This window comes from Diaphorina citri, unplaced genomic scaffold (assembly GCF_000475195.1).
Source record: "Diaphorina citri unplaced genomic scaffold, Diaci psyllid genome assembly version 1.1 scaffold767, whole genome shotgun sequence".
Classification (NCBI taxonomy): Eukaryota; Metazoa; Arthropoda; class Insecta; order Hemiptera; family Psyllidae; genus Diaphorina; species Diaphorina citri.
Window position 1 is genome coordinate 5,429 of NW_007378200.1, and position 14,832 is coordinate 20,260.

General features: G+C 35.0%; 1 protein-coding gene across 1 annotated transcript in view; it reads left to right on the plus strand.

Moving 5' to 3' along the window:
- The first annotated feature begins 1,865 nt into the window (after positions 1-1,865).
- Positions 1,866-14,832, plus strand: part of LOC103511916 (glycine receptor subunit beta-type 4-like) — a 32,027-nt gene continuing 19,060 nt past the window's right edge. Inside the window, exons 1-2 of the mRNA XM_008476660.1 lie at positions 1,866-1,896; positions 2,362-2,496. Coding sequence (XP_008474882.1) covers positions 1,866-1,896; positions 2,362-2,496 — 166 coding nt within the window. The remainder of the gene's footprint in view (positions 1,897-2,361; positions 2,497-14,832) is intronic.

Below are 14,832 nucleotides of genomic sequence, written 5' to 3' on the forward strand. Positions count from 1 at the left end.
GTAGGACCTTAAAGTCCAATTTGAAAATAAAAAAGGCAGTGAATAACCACCTTTCATTTTCATTAAAGAAAAATATCTAACCGTTTTCCTTGAGTTACCTATGAGTAAAAGTAAGGGGGAAATGGACTCTGATCAAAGTGTGTATCCTAAGTTTCCTAACATTTCTAAGGTAAGTGCAGTTATTTCTAAGTTTCCTAATATATTATAATAAAGAAAATAATATGAAGCAAATGGAAAATTATTGAACCTTAAAGACATCATCCATCAACAGATGACATGAAAGAAAACGAAGAATAAGGAAATTAAGATAAGAAAAGTAAAAAGTGAAAGTTTGTATTACTTACTAAGGTTAGGTAATCATGTACATTTATCAGTTTTATCTATTTTTTCCTGCATAACATCAATTTCGGTAATTGGAAGAAGAAAAAAATAACTAGATACGAAATGGAAAAAAAAATCTCTGATTCAAGCACTTATTCTTGTTATTTATTTGTTGTTTGATTTGTTTTTGTTGACTAACTTTGTTTCCCTATGTTTTGGCAACAATATTCATTAGTCAGATAGAATCAACTTTAAACACGAAAACTGTCAACAGCGAAAAAAAGTTTGGAAAGTTTGACAATCACAAAAAACTTGTTCGTTTTTTTTTTTATTTTATAATTAGTTTTTTTTTCCTAAAACTTTTTCTCTCGCAATATTGAAATAAGTTTTTTCTCATTAATAATGCCTTGGGCTTCAAAGTTCAATAATATTGTCAATTTCACAACATTTCAAAGTTCAAGGATTTCCCAGAGTGAGCTAGCGCTTTCATTATGAAGACTTTTATGCAACAGGACCCAAACCTATAGTGAGGTCCCTTTTGAGTAAAACGTCTCTTCTAATACGGAATGTTGTTGAAAATCAATTGTAAAAGAATATTGTGTTATGTGAATCGTTTACAAAGATAACGAGCCGTTTGTGTTGTCTAGGGGTTTTGAAAGTTTTCACAAAAATTAGATGAAATAACTGAAATCCCAGGTATTGTGGTCATAATAATAATCCTATATAGGCACTGTGGTCATAATAATAAAGTGAATAAAGTCAAAATCTTGGTCAAGGATAATGGAGCAGTTGCGCTTACTTGGGTGATATTTCAAAGTCATAGAGCAGGAAAAATGAGGACCAACGGAATTTTTCTTTTTCTTCTACGACTTCTAGATACCGAGATAAATTGATTTAAAAAATAGGTACCGGTAAATCGTGAACGTTGACGCTCCCGTAGGCGATGACGTCACATCAAATGGCCCGAGCAAAGCTCCCTCGCAGGCAACGCATTAATGTGTTTGTGCGCATACGTTTCTGCGCAGTTCTTTCTGCTCCTCCGTTAGCGCGCTTGCATAGTGGCGCTACCTAACTGACGAAAAAAACGACTGCGTAAAGTCTGACGTCACACATATTTGAACTCTTTCACTAGAACGGTAAATAAAGATTGAATTTTCGACCTTTTACAGTTGTTTTTTCGGAGTTTTGATCTCAGATTTGGATTTTTCCCAACTTTTTACATAGGAATTTAGGAATCGACCATTTATTTATAATTTTTACCCATTTGCAACTGCTCCATTGAATCGAAGGTACAATACCGCGGGCTAGACAGATAAATATTAAACTTGAAACAAGGAACGGGAGTAATAACAATAACACGTACTATGTGAGTACATATTATCTATATTATATACATTACATTAGTACATAATATATAGGCACCTTTGTATGAAAACTAAAGTTTTTAGTTGAAGAGTTTGCACAAACAGAGATAGGACAAATTGTTTTGAAGAGGCTAAACCTAATTGTATGACTGTACCTTGTGCCACAGATGGGGATTATATATGTATATGTACAGTGTACAGAAACAGGGTTGTAAGTTTATAGTGGCCGGGTCCACAGTCTTGTGTTACAAGGAACAGTACCTACTGTAAAGCTCAATATATGTTGTCAGAAAAGACTTCTAGACCAATCGCAGTATAAAAACTCTATCCCCCCCCCCTCCACCAAAATCCTTCAAGTTAACAACCTACCTACTTTCGATCAACTTCAATCGACATTAGAATACTCGTAGAGACTCTACTAGAGAATAGAGAGACAAGTTTTATAATTCTCAATCTCTTTCATTAAAGTAGGTAAATATCATTGAAGATATAATGCAGAGTATCATTATGAATTCATAAAGCGCCATCCCTGATGTGTCCCTCTTGAATTTTGTGTCCGCAGTTTCCAAAACTATTGAAGAGCTTCAGTTCATAAAAGATATTATAATGCAGAGTGTCATTATGAATTCATAAAGCGCCATCCCTGATGTGTCCCTCTTGAATTTTGTGTCCGCAGTTTCCAAAACTATTGAAGAGCTTCAGTTAAAGTGGAAGAACAAGAATCCAGTTATCATGGGGAAAGGATTGCGAATGCCGCAGTTTGAAATTGCAGACATCCGAGCTTCCGACTGCCAGGAGTCATTCCAGATAGGTGAGTACCTAAATAGAGAGCAGAGAGCACAATGCTTTTTCTCGTTTTTTTTTTTATATGAGAAAATTGTCAAAATATCGTATAGGTACTTAACTCATTCGTTTGTTTGTTCAATGATTAATTTAGATGAACGATCGTGTGCTTGTTCCGCAATAACTTCCAAACACCGAATATAGTTTGTCACAATTTAGGCTTCGAATATTTCAATAAGAAAGCTTTTGATAGGTTGTTAACAAAATTCCAATGAAACTCAGGTTCTTGGAATTTCCTAGGAGTCAAATCAAAGGCTGTACTTTGTAATAATGTAGTTTCAAATTTTCTTAGCGTATATTGCCTACACTCTATACCAGGCTTGTCCAACCCGCGGCCCGCGGGCCGCATGCGGCCCGCGAGCTCATTTTTGCGGCCCGCGAAGGCCCGCCTAAAAAAAGAGTTACGAAAAGCTTTACAGTTATTAGGAAGTTTGAGGGAACTGTACAGAGGTAACTGATGTATAAGTAGTAAGTACCTTATTGTCCCGAAATCGAAGAGAGAAGAGGAAAGAAAGTCAGCCGTTCCCAAAATGAACCTTATCTATTCAGGTTGAAGTTTGCGACCAGACGAGCTCCAAGCTAACTCTAGGGTGGTCGAAAAAAATTGGATCTGTAATTCAATACGTATTATGAAAATTTAACCAGACCTAGATTATTTTAGGGGGGTTGAACTCTGTTCCAAAATATTCACACTTGACTTCACATTGACACGCCCCTCAAAAATAATTTTTAAATTTCCAAAAACTTTCAACTATTCAGCGTTTTCCTTAAACGCTTTTTTCTTGGTTCTAGAAGAATTTGAACATCTTGTGAAAATATCAGGGGCGGAGTTACAGCGGGTTGGATGATTTACACTTCAACTCCAGCGCTCGTAGAGTAAACATCTCTCTCGCGATTTTGGTCTGATGATGAGAATCTGAGTATTCTCGAAAGCTCACCAAATATTACCACCAGTTGTATGTCGAATCTCAATTGTCTTTTAAATTTTCAATTTTAATTAATGAAGATTCTTAATTAAATAATTATTCCTCGATAATTATTTTAGTTTTATTGGAAATAATAGTTGGAAATTATTGCAATAAGAGGAAAGAAATATTTTGTCGGTTTTAGAATATGTCCTTTCAATTTTCAACATTAAAAAATATGGAAGCAGTCAAGCCTGTAAGATTTATGTAAGATTCAGGTAAATTTATTTATACACAACACAAGTTTTAGTTGCGAAGTAGAGAAATACCAAAAGTTAGGTACTACCAGATAATTCACATAAGCGCCGAACACGGGAAAATGTAAGCATCTTCAATAGATTATTAAATTATTATACATACAACAGTATAACCCTACGAGTAGGTATTATTTAATATTTAAATTTGTATAAATAAGATTTATAGCATCAGGAAGTAAACTTTATATTTATCGAACTAAATAAAATCAGAAGAAATCAAGGTTTATTTGAATTAGCTATCTGGAGCAAAGAATTTCATCTGATGATCCTACGCTACAAAGCGACGCGACAGCTGAAGTTCTGAAGTGAAATACCAACCACAGTGGTGTAGTGGTTAACGCAGAGGACTTCGGATCTGGAGGTTGGTGGTTCGAGTCCAAGTCAAGTCCATAATACTTAAACTTGAGTGTAGTGACGAGCATTAGACCTTGACAGAATTGAAATTCCTTTTAGCGTTTTAGCTCTATTTTGGGCAGCTTGCATGCAAGTCAAGATCTTGATTTAATGTTTTCCCCCATTTTACTTTTGTTGTGATGTTGGGGACGTTCTAGAAAAAATGGTACACTTTACAAAATTTATGACAGAGGAAAACCCTGAGAAAAATATTGCATGATTATTATAATAAGTGTGGGAACGTCATTTCAACTTCAAAATGCGAAGTTCAAAGTATAAGTGGCTTTCATAATAGAAGTGAAGTTTTCCCCTAGAAATTTTCTCCCCTCGCCACTGATCACACATACTAATAATAAAAACCAAGGCAGTATGAGGAAAACTAATAAAATTCCACAGAAACGAGTCGCAGATAAACTTGTTATCAAATTGGAATGTAATACTCTGCCCAGGGATGGGATGGAGATTTTTTTTTTCTTCTTCTTCTTCTTCTTCTTCTTCTTCTTCTTCTTCTTCTTCTTCTTCTTTTTCGCAGGGGTTGTACCAACATGTTCGCTTTTGAAAAAAATGAAAATCCGCTCACTTTAAACTTTGAACCCTTTTTTTTTTCGCTTATCAGAGGAGCGACACACTAGATCTTAAGCTGCTGGGTCAACACCAGACCACCACAGAATTATCTATCTTTAAACATTAAAAATGGAGTGCATTTGTGCGTAAATAAAGGAAGGACGGGCTAAAAAAGGGGGGAGCCCCTATATACAGGGTGTCCCAGAATTTATGCTTCAATTGTTTTTCTCGAAGCCTGTTTGAAATTTCGAAAAACAAAAAAACCCGTAACTGTTGTTATTCTCGTCAGATTTATTAGTTTCTTTGGTATCGATAGTTTTTTCATCTCTTTCCATATTTCTTCTCTTTTTATGCTGTCGAAAGCTTTCTTCAGGTCGACGAAGAGTCCATGAACAGGTACGTTAAATTCTCTACATTTTCTCCTTCCATATTATTAGGAATATTATTAGGTTTGTATGTTTCGTCTTGTCTTTACAATATTATCTCTGTTAGCCTCCACTTCTTCTTCATACTCCTTGTGTTTTTTTATATTATTCCTTTATCTTTCTAGCCTTTTTCTTCTATTATTCCTTTATCTCGTCTTTATTTTTCCGGAAAAACAAAATACGCTTTGTGTGTTTATTGACATTCGACATTTTGTATATTCATCCTTTGCAGACAATGGAAACGGGAGATGTGTTTACTATGTCATGTATTATTATCAGAGGATGATGGGGTTAGAATGGATCGTCTTTATGGGTTAGAAAAAGAAGGACAGGATAAGCAAGGAGATAATATAGTAGATGGAGGTATACGAACATTTATGAGGACTTAAAAAAGAGAAGAAAAGGACAAGAGGGACGAGAAGGAGAAGAAAAAATAAGTAAGACAGAACTGAACTGAACAAGGAAGGAGGAGAAGAAGGAGGAGAAGGAAAAGAAGAAGGAGAAGATGAAGAAGGAGAATAAGAAGAAGGAGAGGAGGAGGAAGAAGAAGGAGTTGGTGAAGGGGAGGAGAGAAGAAAGAAGAAGGAGAAACTATAAGGAGAATAAGAAGAAGGAGAGGAGGAGGAAGAAGAAGGAGTTGGTGAAGGGGAGGAGAGAAGAAAGAAGAAGGAGAAACTATAAATGAACATGGTAAGAAAGGAACAAAAGATAACCTGAAATGAGTTTTCTTCAACAAAGAAGAGAACAAGACTGAACTTGTGAAATTGTGAATGAAATTTATGAAATACACAAAGAGGAACTTGAGAACAAAGACACACACCGAGTCTTATCTAAAGATGAGTTTCCTGAAGGTGAGTATTATTTTGTGGCATTGTATCAACTGTATATCTGACATTGTAAAGACAAACAAAAACTGTATTGCTGACATTGTAACAACAAACAAAACCTGTATCCTTGACATCATCATTGGTTGTGAAATTGTGAATGAAATACACAAAGACGAACTTGAGAACAAAGACACACACCGAGTCTTATCTAAAGATGAGTTTCCTGAAGGTGAGTATTATTTTGTATATCTGACATTGTAAAGACAAACAAAAACTGTATTGCTGATATTGTAACAACAAACAAAACCTGTATCCTTGACATCATCATTGTCAAGAAGTATTATGAAAAAGAAGAAGGAGGAAGAAAAAGAGGAAGAGAAAGGGGAAGAAGAATTTTCTAGTGTTCCAGTGCTGACCCAATAACGGGAAACAAGCCACAACATAGACCCGTAAATAGAATATAGCTTGTTTATTGAATAGGACTGAGTTCGAAACAGGACTTTGTAGGACCTTAAAGTCCAATTTGAAAATAAAAAAGGCAGTGAATAACCACCTTTCATTTTCATTAAAGAAAAATATCTAACCGTTTTCCTTGAGTTACCTATGAGTAAAAGTAAGGGGGAAATGGACTCTGATCAAAGTGTGTATCCTAAGTTTCCTAACATTTCTAAGGTAAGTGCAGTTATTTCTAAGTTTCCTAATATAATAAGGAAAATAATATGAAGCAAGTGGAAAATTATTGAACCTTAAAGACATCATGCATCAACAGATGACATGAAAGAAAACGAAGAATAAGGAAATTAAGATAAGAAAAGTAAAAAGTGAAAGTTTGTATTACTTACTAAGGTTAGGTAATCATGTACATTTATCAGTTTTATCTATTTTTTCCTGCATAACATCAATTTCGGTAATTGGAAGAAGAAAAAAATAACTAGATACGAAATGGAAAAAAAAATCTCTGATTCAAGCACTTATTCTTGTTATTTATTTGTTGTTTGATTTGTTTTTGTTGACTAACTTTGTTTCCCTATGTTTTGGCAACAATATTCATTAGTCAGATAGAATCAACTTTAAACACGAAAACTGTCAACAGCGAAAAAAAGTTTGGAAAGTTTGACAATCACAAAAAACTTGTTCGTTTTTTGAAAAAAAAATCATCATTGTCAAGAAGTATTATGAAAAAGAAGAAGGAGGAGGAAGAAGAAAAAGAGGAAGAGAAAGGGGAAGGGGAAGAAGAAGAAGGAGGAGGAGGAGGAGAAGAAGTATTATGAAAAAGAAGAGGAAGTGGAAGAAGAAAGAAAAGCGTATAATACACATTGATCCGGGGGGGGCATGGTTAGCCCACATTTGCAATCTTATTTCGATTGCAATAAATGCCTATACCTATTCAACGGGTCATTTTCTAGTGTTCCAGTGCTGACCCAATAACGGGAAACAAGCCACAACATGGACCCGTAAATAGAATATAGCTTGTTTATTGAATAGGACTGAGTTCGAAATAGGACTTTGTAGGACCTTAAAGTCCAATTTGAAAATAAAAAAGGCAGTGAATAACCACCTTTCATTTTCTTTAAAGAAAAATATCTAACCGTTTTCCTTGAGTTACCTATGAGTAAAAGGTAAGGGGGAAAAATGGACTCTCATCAAAGTGTGTATCCTAAGTTTCCTAACATTTCTAAGGTAAGTGCAGTTATTTCTAAGTTTCCTAATATATTATAATAAAGAAAATAATATGAAGCAAATGGAAAATTATTGAACCTTAAAGACATCATCCATCAACAGATGACATGAAAGAAAACGAAGAATAAGGAAATTAAGATAAGAAAAGTAAAAAGTGAAAGTTTGTATTACTTACTAAGGTTAGGTAATCATGTACATTTATCAGTTTTATCTATTTTTTCCTGCATAACATCAATTTCGGTAATTGGAAGAAGAAAAAAATAACTAGATACGAAATGGAAAAAAAAATCTCTGATTCAAGCACTTATTCTTGTTATTTATTTGTTGTTTGATTTGTTTTTGTTGACTAACTTTGTTTCCCTATGTTTTGGCAACAATATTCATTAGTCAGATAGAATCAACTTTAAACACGAAAACTGTCAACAGCGAAAAAAAGTTTGGAAAGTTTGACAATCACAAAAAACTTGTTCGTTTTTTTTTTTATTTTATAATTAGTTTTTTTTTCCTAAAACTTTTTCTCTCGCAATATTGAAATAAGTTTTTTCTCATTAATAATGCCTTGGGCTTCAAAGTTCAATAATATTGTCAATTTCACAACATTTCAAAGTTCAAGGATTTCCCAGAGTGAGCAGAGTGAGCTAGCGCTTTCATTATGAAGACTTCTATGCAACAGGACCCAACCCTAGCGAGGTCCCTTTTGAGTAAAACGTCTCTTCTAATACGGAATGTTGTTGAAAATCAATTATGTCAATCGTTTACAAAGATAACGAGCCGTTTGTGTTGTCTAGCAGGGGTTTTGAAAGTTTTCACAAAAATGAGATGAAATAACTGAAATCCCAGGTACTGTGGTCATAATAATAAAGTGAATAAAGTCAAAATCTTGGTCAAGGATAATGGAGCAGTTGCGCTTACTTGGGTGATGTTTCAAAGTCATAGGTCAGGAAAAATGAGGACCAACGGAATTTTTCTTTTTCTTCTACGACTTCTAGATCCCGAGATGAATCGATTTTAAAAATACCGGTAAATCGTGAACTTTGACGTCACGACATACGCTCTCGTAGGCGATGACGTCACATCAAATGTCCCGAGCAAAGCTCTCTCGCAGGCAACGCATTAATTTTGTGTGCATACGTTTCTGCGCAGTTCTTTCTGCTCCTCCGTTAACGCGCTTGCATAGTGGCGCTACCTAACGGACGAAAAAAACAACTGCGTAAAGTCTGACGTCACACATATTTGAACTCTTTCATTAGAACGGAAAATAAAAATTGAATTTTCGACCTTTTACAGTTGTTATTTTTTCGGAGTTTTGACCACAGATTTGGATTTTTCCCATTTATTTATAATTTTTACCCATTTGCAACTGCTCCATTGAATCGAAGGGACAATACCGCCGGCTAGGCAGATAAATATTAAACTTGAAACAAGGAACGGAAGTATAATAACAATAACACATACTATGTGAGTACATATTATCTATATTATATACATTACATTAGTACATAATATGTACTGATGTAATGTAATATTACATAGGAGCTACTCGTACATAGGTTTATAGCTAATTAGGGGGAGAGAGAGAGAGAGAGAGAGAGAGAGAGAGAGAGAGAGACGAGTCTAGTACGGCATTTTTACTTTCTATTATTTTTAATGTCACGAAATAATAATTCTGTTCTGAACATCACATAACTTTCTATTTCTAGACACGGAATCTCAAAAAAGTCCATTTTCTCAGATTTGGAGAAAAGAAATAAGCGAAAACTAGATCGCACATTTCCCGATTCCAATACTTTCCAATTTGGACCAATTCCAATACTTTCTCAACAAATTTCTCCATACCGACATTATGTAATGGAAAGTAATAATGAAAAATAGAAAACGATTTAGAAATTATTTATTTATTTATCAAGAAAAAAGGCACTCTAGACTTGGGATGACGTGAAAAGGACTTTTCAGAAAATAAAAAAGGTCTCCTTCTGCATAATTATACGAGTAATACGCTAGGCTAGAAAAGTAGAAACAAGATAATTGACGTGAGAGATATGACTTCAGTCTGGCAGATTGTTTATGTGTTTTTTTAAAAATATATAATCTCTTCTTCTTCCTACCTATAACAGTTATGACTTCAGTCTGTATGACAGTTATGACATCAGTATGTATAACAGTTATGACATCAGTCTGTATAATAGGTACTTATAACATCAGTCTGATGTCTGAGTTAGAAAGGTGAAAATGAAAGAGGTGATGAAAGCAGAGAGCTGGGAAAAAAAGAGAAAATTCAGAGACCCCCGGGGGCTTAATGAAGGACATGACTAAGGTGCCTACACACGATTATCCAAATGTCCAAAAAATGAACTTAGGCTAATCCAAAACTCATTGTGACTGTGTAGCAAAATCTATAGTGAATGCCAGATCATGTTGTGCTTTTGTTTGGATTAGAAAGAAACCAATACATAATAAGAATTCATTTGACTCAAACCCCTTTTGGACTGGAATGACGCCAAATGGACTGGTCGTGTATAGCTGTATAGGGGCCTTAAGGGATAAAGGTGATAGATATAAGCAGGCACCTATACAAAAGGATATGAAGTGAAGGTGAGTGAGTAAGCAAGTGAGATCAAAGGAGAAGAGGAAACAAGTGGAAACTGAACTTTAATTGAAACTTGTTTGTTGTTGGTTCCAGGCGTGTGAGACTTTTTTATTCCGTCCTTGCTTTATTAAATTACAATAGTAGGTAATAATAAAAGGTATAGGGGCGGACTATTGTATTCGCTTCGGTGTCGTCTGTCTGTCTGTCTGACCCCATAGAAGGACTTATCCAAACCTGGTCGACCTATATATCAAATTAGAGGTCTTTTTACCAGGAACACGAAAGTGGTGGTGCAAATTTTGTCCAGAAAACCAAAAAGCCAAAAAAACTGGTTTTTGGGGATTTTTTTTTTTTTTTTTTTTTTTTTTGGTGTTTTTTTTTTTTTTTTTTTTTTTTTTTTTTTTTTTTTGCCACACTCCGCCCGGGTGTGGGGGCAGAGAGCAGGTATTGGTATTTATGTTTCAAATGAATAATACGTATTATAGGCGATTAAATAACAAAAACATTGGAGGATTGAAACATGATAAATTAATTCTCATGATGTTTGCGAAACATAAGATTCATTTTCGTCTAAAATTAGTCAACAAATTATGTGCCTACATTGATGCCTATGTTTATGGTTGCGTATAGTGCAGGATTTCACTTCAAAATAGTACCTATTAGGTAATTAGATAATAATAAAATAGTAGATAATTAGATAATAATTAGTTATACGAGTACATTTAGGTACTTACCTACAACAAATCATATTAACATTATTAACCCACACAAGTCTGGCTGAGGGACTATAAACAGAGAGTAAATCAGCGTCTAGCTAGGGGACTATAAACAGGGAGAAGACTAGCCCAAATTTCCTCGTTAGTTATACGAGTACATTTAGGTACTTACCTACAACAAATCATATTAACATTATTAACCCACACAAGTCTGGATGAGGGACTATAAACAGAGAGTAGATCAGCGTCTAGCTAGGGGACTACGAGTATAAACAGGGAGAAGACTAGCCTAAATTTCCTCACGCTATATCAATAGCGAAGGTTGAGTGCGAAGGGCATCCCACTCGGAAAATTTTATTTAGCCAAAACCAGTTGGCCTCAAAGGCTCAAAGCGATCACTCAGACAAACGCCGACCCCATCTGAACATGGGAAAAGGCGAAGAAGAAGGTGGGGTTTTACCAGCGATATTATTAGAGAATGGCAATGGAATATTTTTAATAGTTCAAAAATGAGTAAATTATGAAATAAATAATATTTTATTATGAATATATTATACAATACATATTTAAAGAGATTAAGTGTGACTTTTACAAACACCTTCAAAACCTCAATAAAATATTTAATTTACTCATTTCTGTATTAGGTATTGAAAAAAATCTTCCATTAGTGATGATTAGTGGAATTTTCGATTAAATTATGCTATTTGTAAAACCTGCCATCAGAGTTTTATAATAAATTAAAGTGAGTTATGGAATGAAAGCTAAAAGCTGTCTGCACTCTGTATGGCTTTTTTATAGTGAGCATGAATTTTAAAATGTGCTCTTGTGCAAACACATAGATAATTAATTATATCTTCATAGCAAAAACTCATTATGTTTGCTTATGAGTTATGGAATGAAAGCTAAAAGCTGTCTGCACTCTGTATGGCTTTTTTAGTGAGCATGAATTTTAAAATGTGCTCTTGTGCAAACACATAGATAATTAATTATATCTTCATAGCAAAAACTCATTATGTTTGCTTCGTTTGCTTTGCTTCATAGCAAAAACGCATACGTAGACAGCTAATTAAATTTATTTATGAAGTTTCCATTTATTAGTTTTTCAGTACAATTCTCTCAATCAAATAAATAGCAAACAAATGGTAGGTATACCCAACGGTAAAAGCCGGAGCTTGTGCCACGGATGGGGATTACATATATACAGTGTACAGTGTACATAAACAGGGTTGTAAGTTTATAGTGGCCGGGTCCACAGTCTTGTGTTACAAGGAACAGTACCTACTGTAAAGCTCAATATATGTTGTCAGAAAAGACTTCTAGACCAATCGCAGTATAAAAAAGCTATCCCCCCCTCCACCAAAATCCTTCAAGTTAACAACCTACCTACTTTCGATCGACTTCAATCGACAATAGAATACTCGTAGAGACTCTACTTTAGACAATAGAGAGACAAGTTTTGTAATTCTCAATCTCTTTCATTAAAGTAGGTAAATATTAATATTGTTACAGAATGCGTCTAGAGAGAGTATTTAGCTATGTATGTATAATGTATGAACTATAAACGTGAAGCCTCGAGAAGTAAAATCAAAAATGATACTGGTAGCGCAACCTGGTAGGATTCAAACAGAACTAGTTACAATCGTGAAACTTGAAGTCTAGTTAGGAAAGGCGGTCTCCAACTTCCATGTTTATGCGTACCAGATGCTATGTAGAAAGGTATTTCTCGGCCCGCGGGTTGATAACCCCTGTACTAAGATAGAGCGGGTGGGTTCCAGAATGAGAGTTAAGGTATAGGTAGTATAGGTACATAAATAGACAGGTATAATCACAGTATTGTCGAATTTTATAGTCCGTTCTGGAAATGAATTAATGGCGTAGGAAAATGACGTAGGATTGTCTGGAATTTAGGAGAAATTCTCTAGCACATTCCAGGTGCTTCCATGTCAACCCTCGAAGGATGCAATCCATCAGCCTTTCAAACGTCGCAGGTGCATTACACAATCCGAACGGAAGAACGTTGAAATGCCATAATCCGAACTTTCTATTTCTAGATACGGAATCTCAAAAAAGTCCATTTTCTCAGATTTGGAGAAAAGAAATAAGCGAAAACTCGATCGCACATTTCCCGATTCCAATACTTTCCAATTCGGACCAATTCCAATACTTTCTCAACAAATTTCTCCATACCGACATTACGTAATGGAAAGTAATAATGAAAAATAGAAAACGATTTAGAAATTATTTATTTATTTATCAAGAAAAAAGGCACTTTAGACTTGAGATGACGTGAAAAGGACTTTTCAGAAAATAAAAAAGGTCTCCTTCTGCATAATTATACGAGTAATAAGCTAGGCTAGAAAATTAGAAACAAGATAATTGACGTGAGAGATATCTAGAATGGACGCAGAGAGTATACTTATAACAGTAGATACCTACCTATAACAGTTATGACATCAGTCTGTATAACAGTTATGACATCAGCCTGTATGTTATGACATCAGCCTGTATAACAGTTATGACATCAGCCTGTATAACAGCTATAACATCAGTCTTTATAACAGTTATGACATCAGTCTGTATAACAGTTATGACATTAGTCTGTATAACAGTTATGACATCAGTCTGTATAACAGTTATGACATCAGTCTGTATAACATCAGTCTGATGTCTGAGTTAGAAAGGTGAAAATGAAAGAGTTGATGAAAGCAGAGAGCTGGAAAAAAAGAGAAAATTCAGAGACCACCGGGGGCTTAATGAAGGACATGACTAAGGTGCCTACACACGATTATTCATAAGTCCAAATGAACTTAGGCCAATCCAAAACTCATTGTGACTGTGTAGCAAATTATGACATCAGTCTGTATAGTGAATGCCAGATCATGTTGTGCTTTTGTTTGGATTAGAAAGAAACCAATACATAATAAGAATTCATTTGACTCGAACCCCTTTTGGACTGGAATGACGCCAAATGGACTGGTCGTGTATAGCTGTATAGGGGCCTTAAGGGATAAAGGTGATAGATATAAGCAGGCACCTATACAAAAGGATATGAAGTGAAGGTGAGTGAGTAAACAAGTGAGATCAAAGGAGAAGAGGAAACAAGTGGAAACTGAACTTTAATTGAAACTTGTTTGGTGTTGGTTCCAGGCGTGTGAGACTTTTTTAATCCGTCCTTGCTTTATTAAATTACGATAGTAATAATAAAAGGTATAAGGGACGGACTATTGTATTAGCTTCGGTGTCGTCTGTCTGTCTGTCTGACCCCATAGAAGGACTTATCCAAACCTGGTCGACCTATATATCAAATTAGAGGTCTTTTTTTGTTCAATGATTAATTTAGATGAACGATCGTATGCTTGTTCCGCAATAACTTCCAAACACCGAATAGTTTGTCACAATTTAGGCTTCGAATATTTCAATAAGAAAGCTTTTGATAGGTAGTATAACAAAATTCCAATGAAACTCAGGTTCTTGGAATTTCCTAGGAGTCAAATCAAAGGCTCTACTTTGTAATAATGTAGTTTCAAATTTTCTTAGCGTATATTGCCTACACTCTATACGTTCACTTGCGTACCCTTTTACCTCTTTATTCTGTTTTTTTCCCAACTTTTCCCGTTGGCCGGGGTGATTAAAGGTTTGAGCTCACTTGGGAGGAATGAAAGGGTTCAATATGCGGTCTCATTTCAAAGTCTAAAGTTTGAGACGTTCACTTGCGTACCCTTTTACCTCTTTATTCTGTTTTTTCCCAACTTTTCCTGTTGGCCGGGGTGATTAAAGGTTTGAGCTCACTTGGGAGGAATGAAAGGGTTCAATATGCGGTCTCATTTCAAAGTCTAAAGTTTGAGGGAAGAATTTTTCATTACCATTTTTTGACTTTCATGAACGAGGAA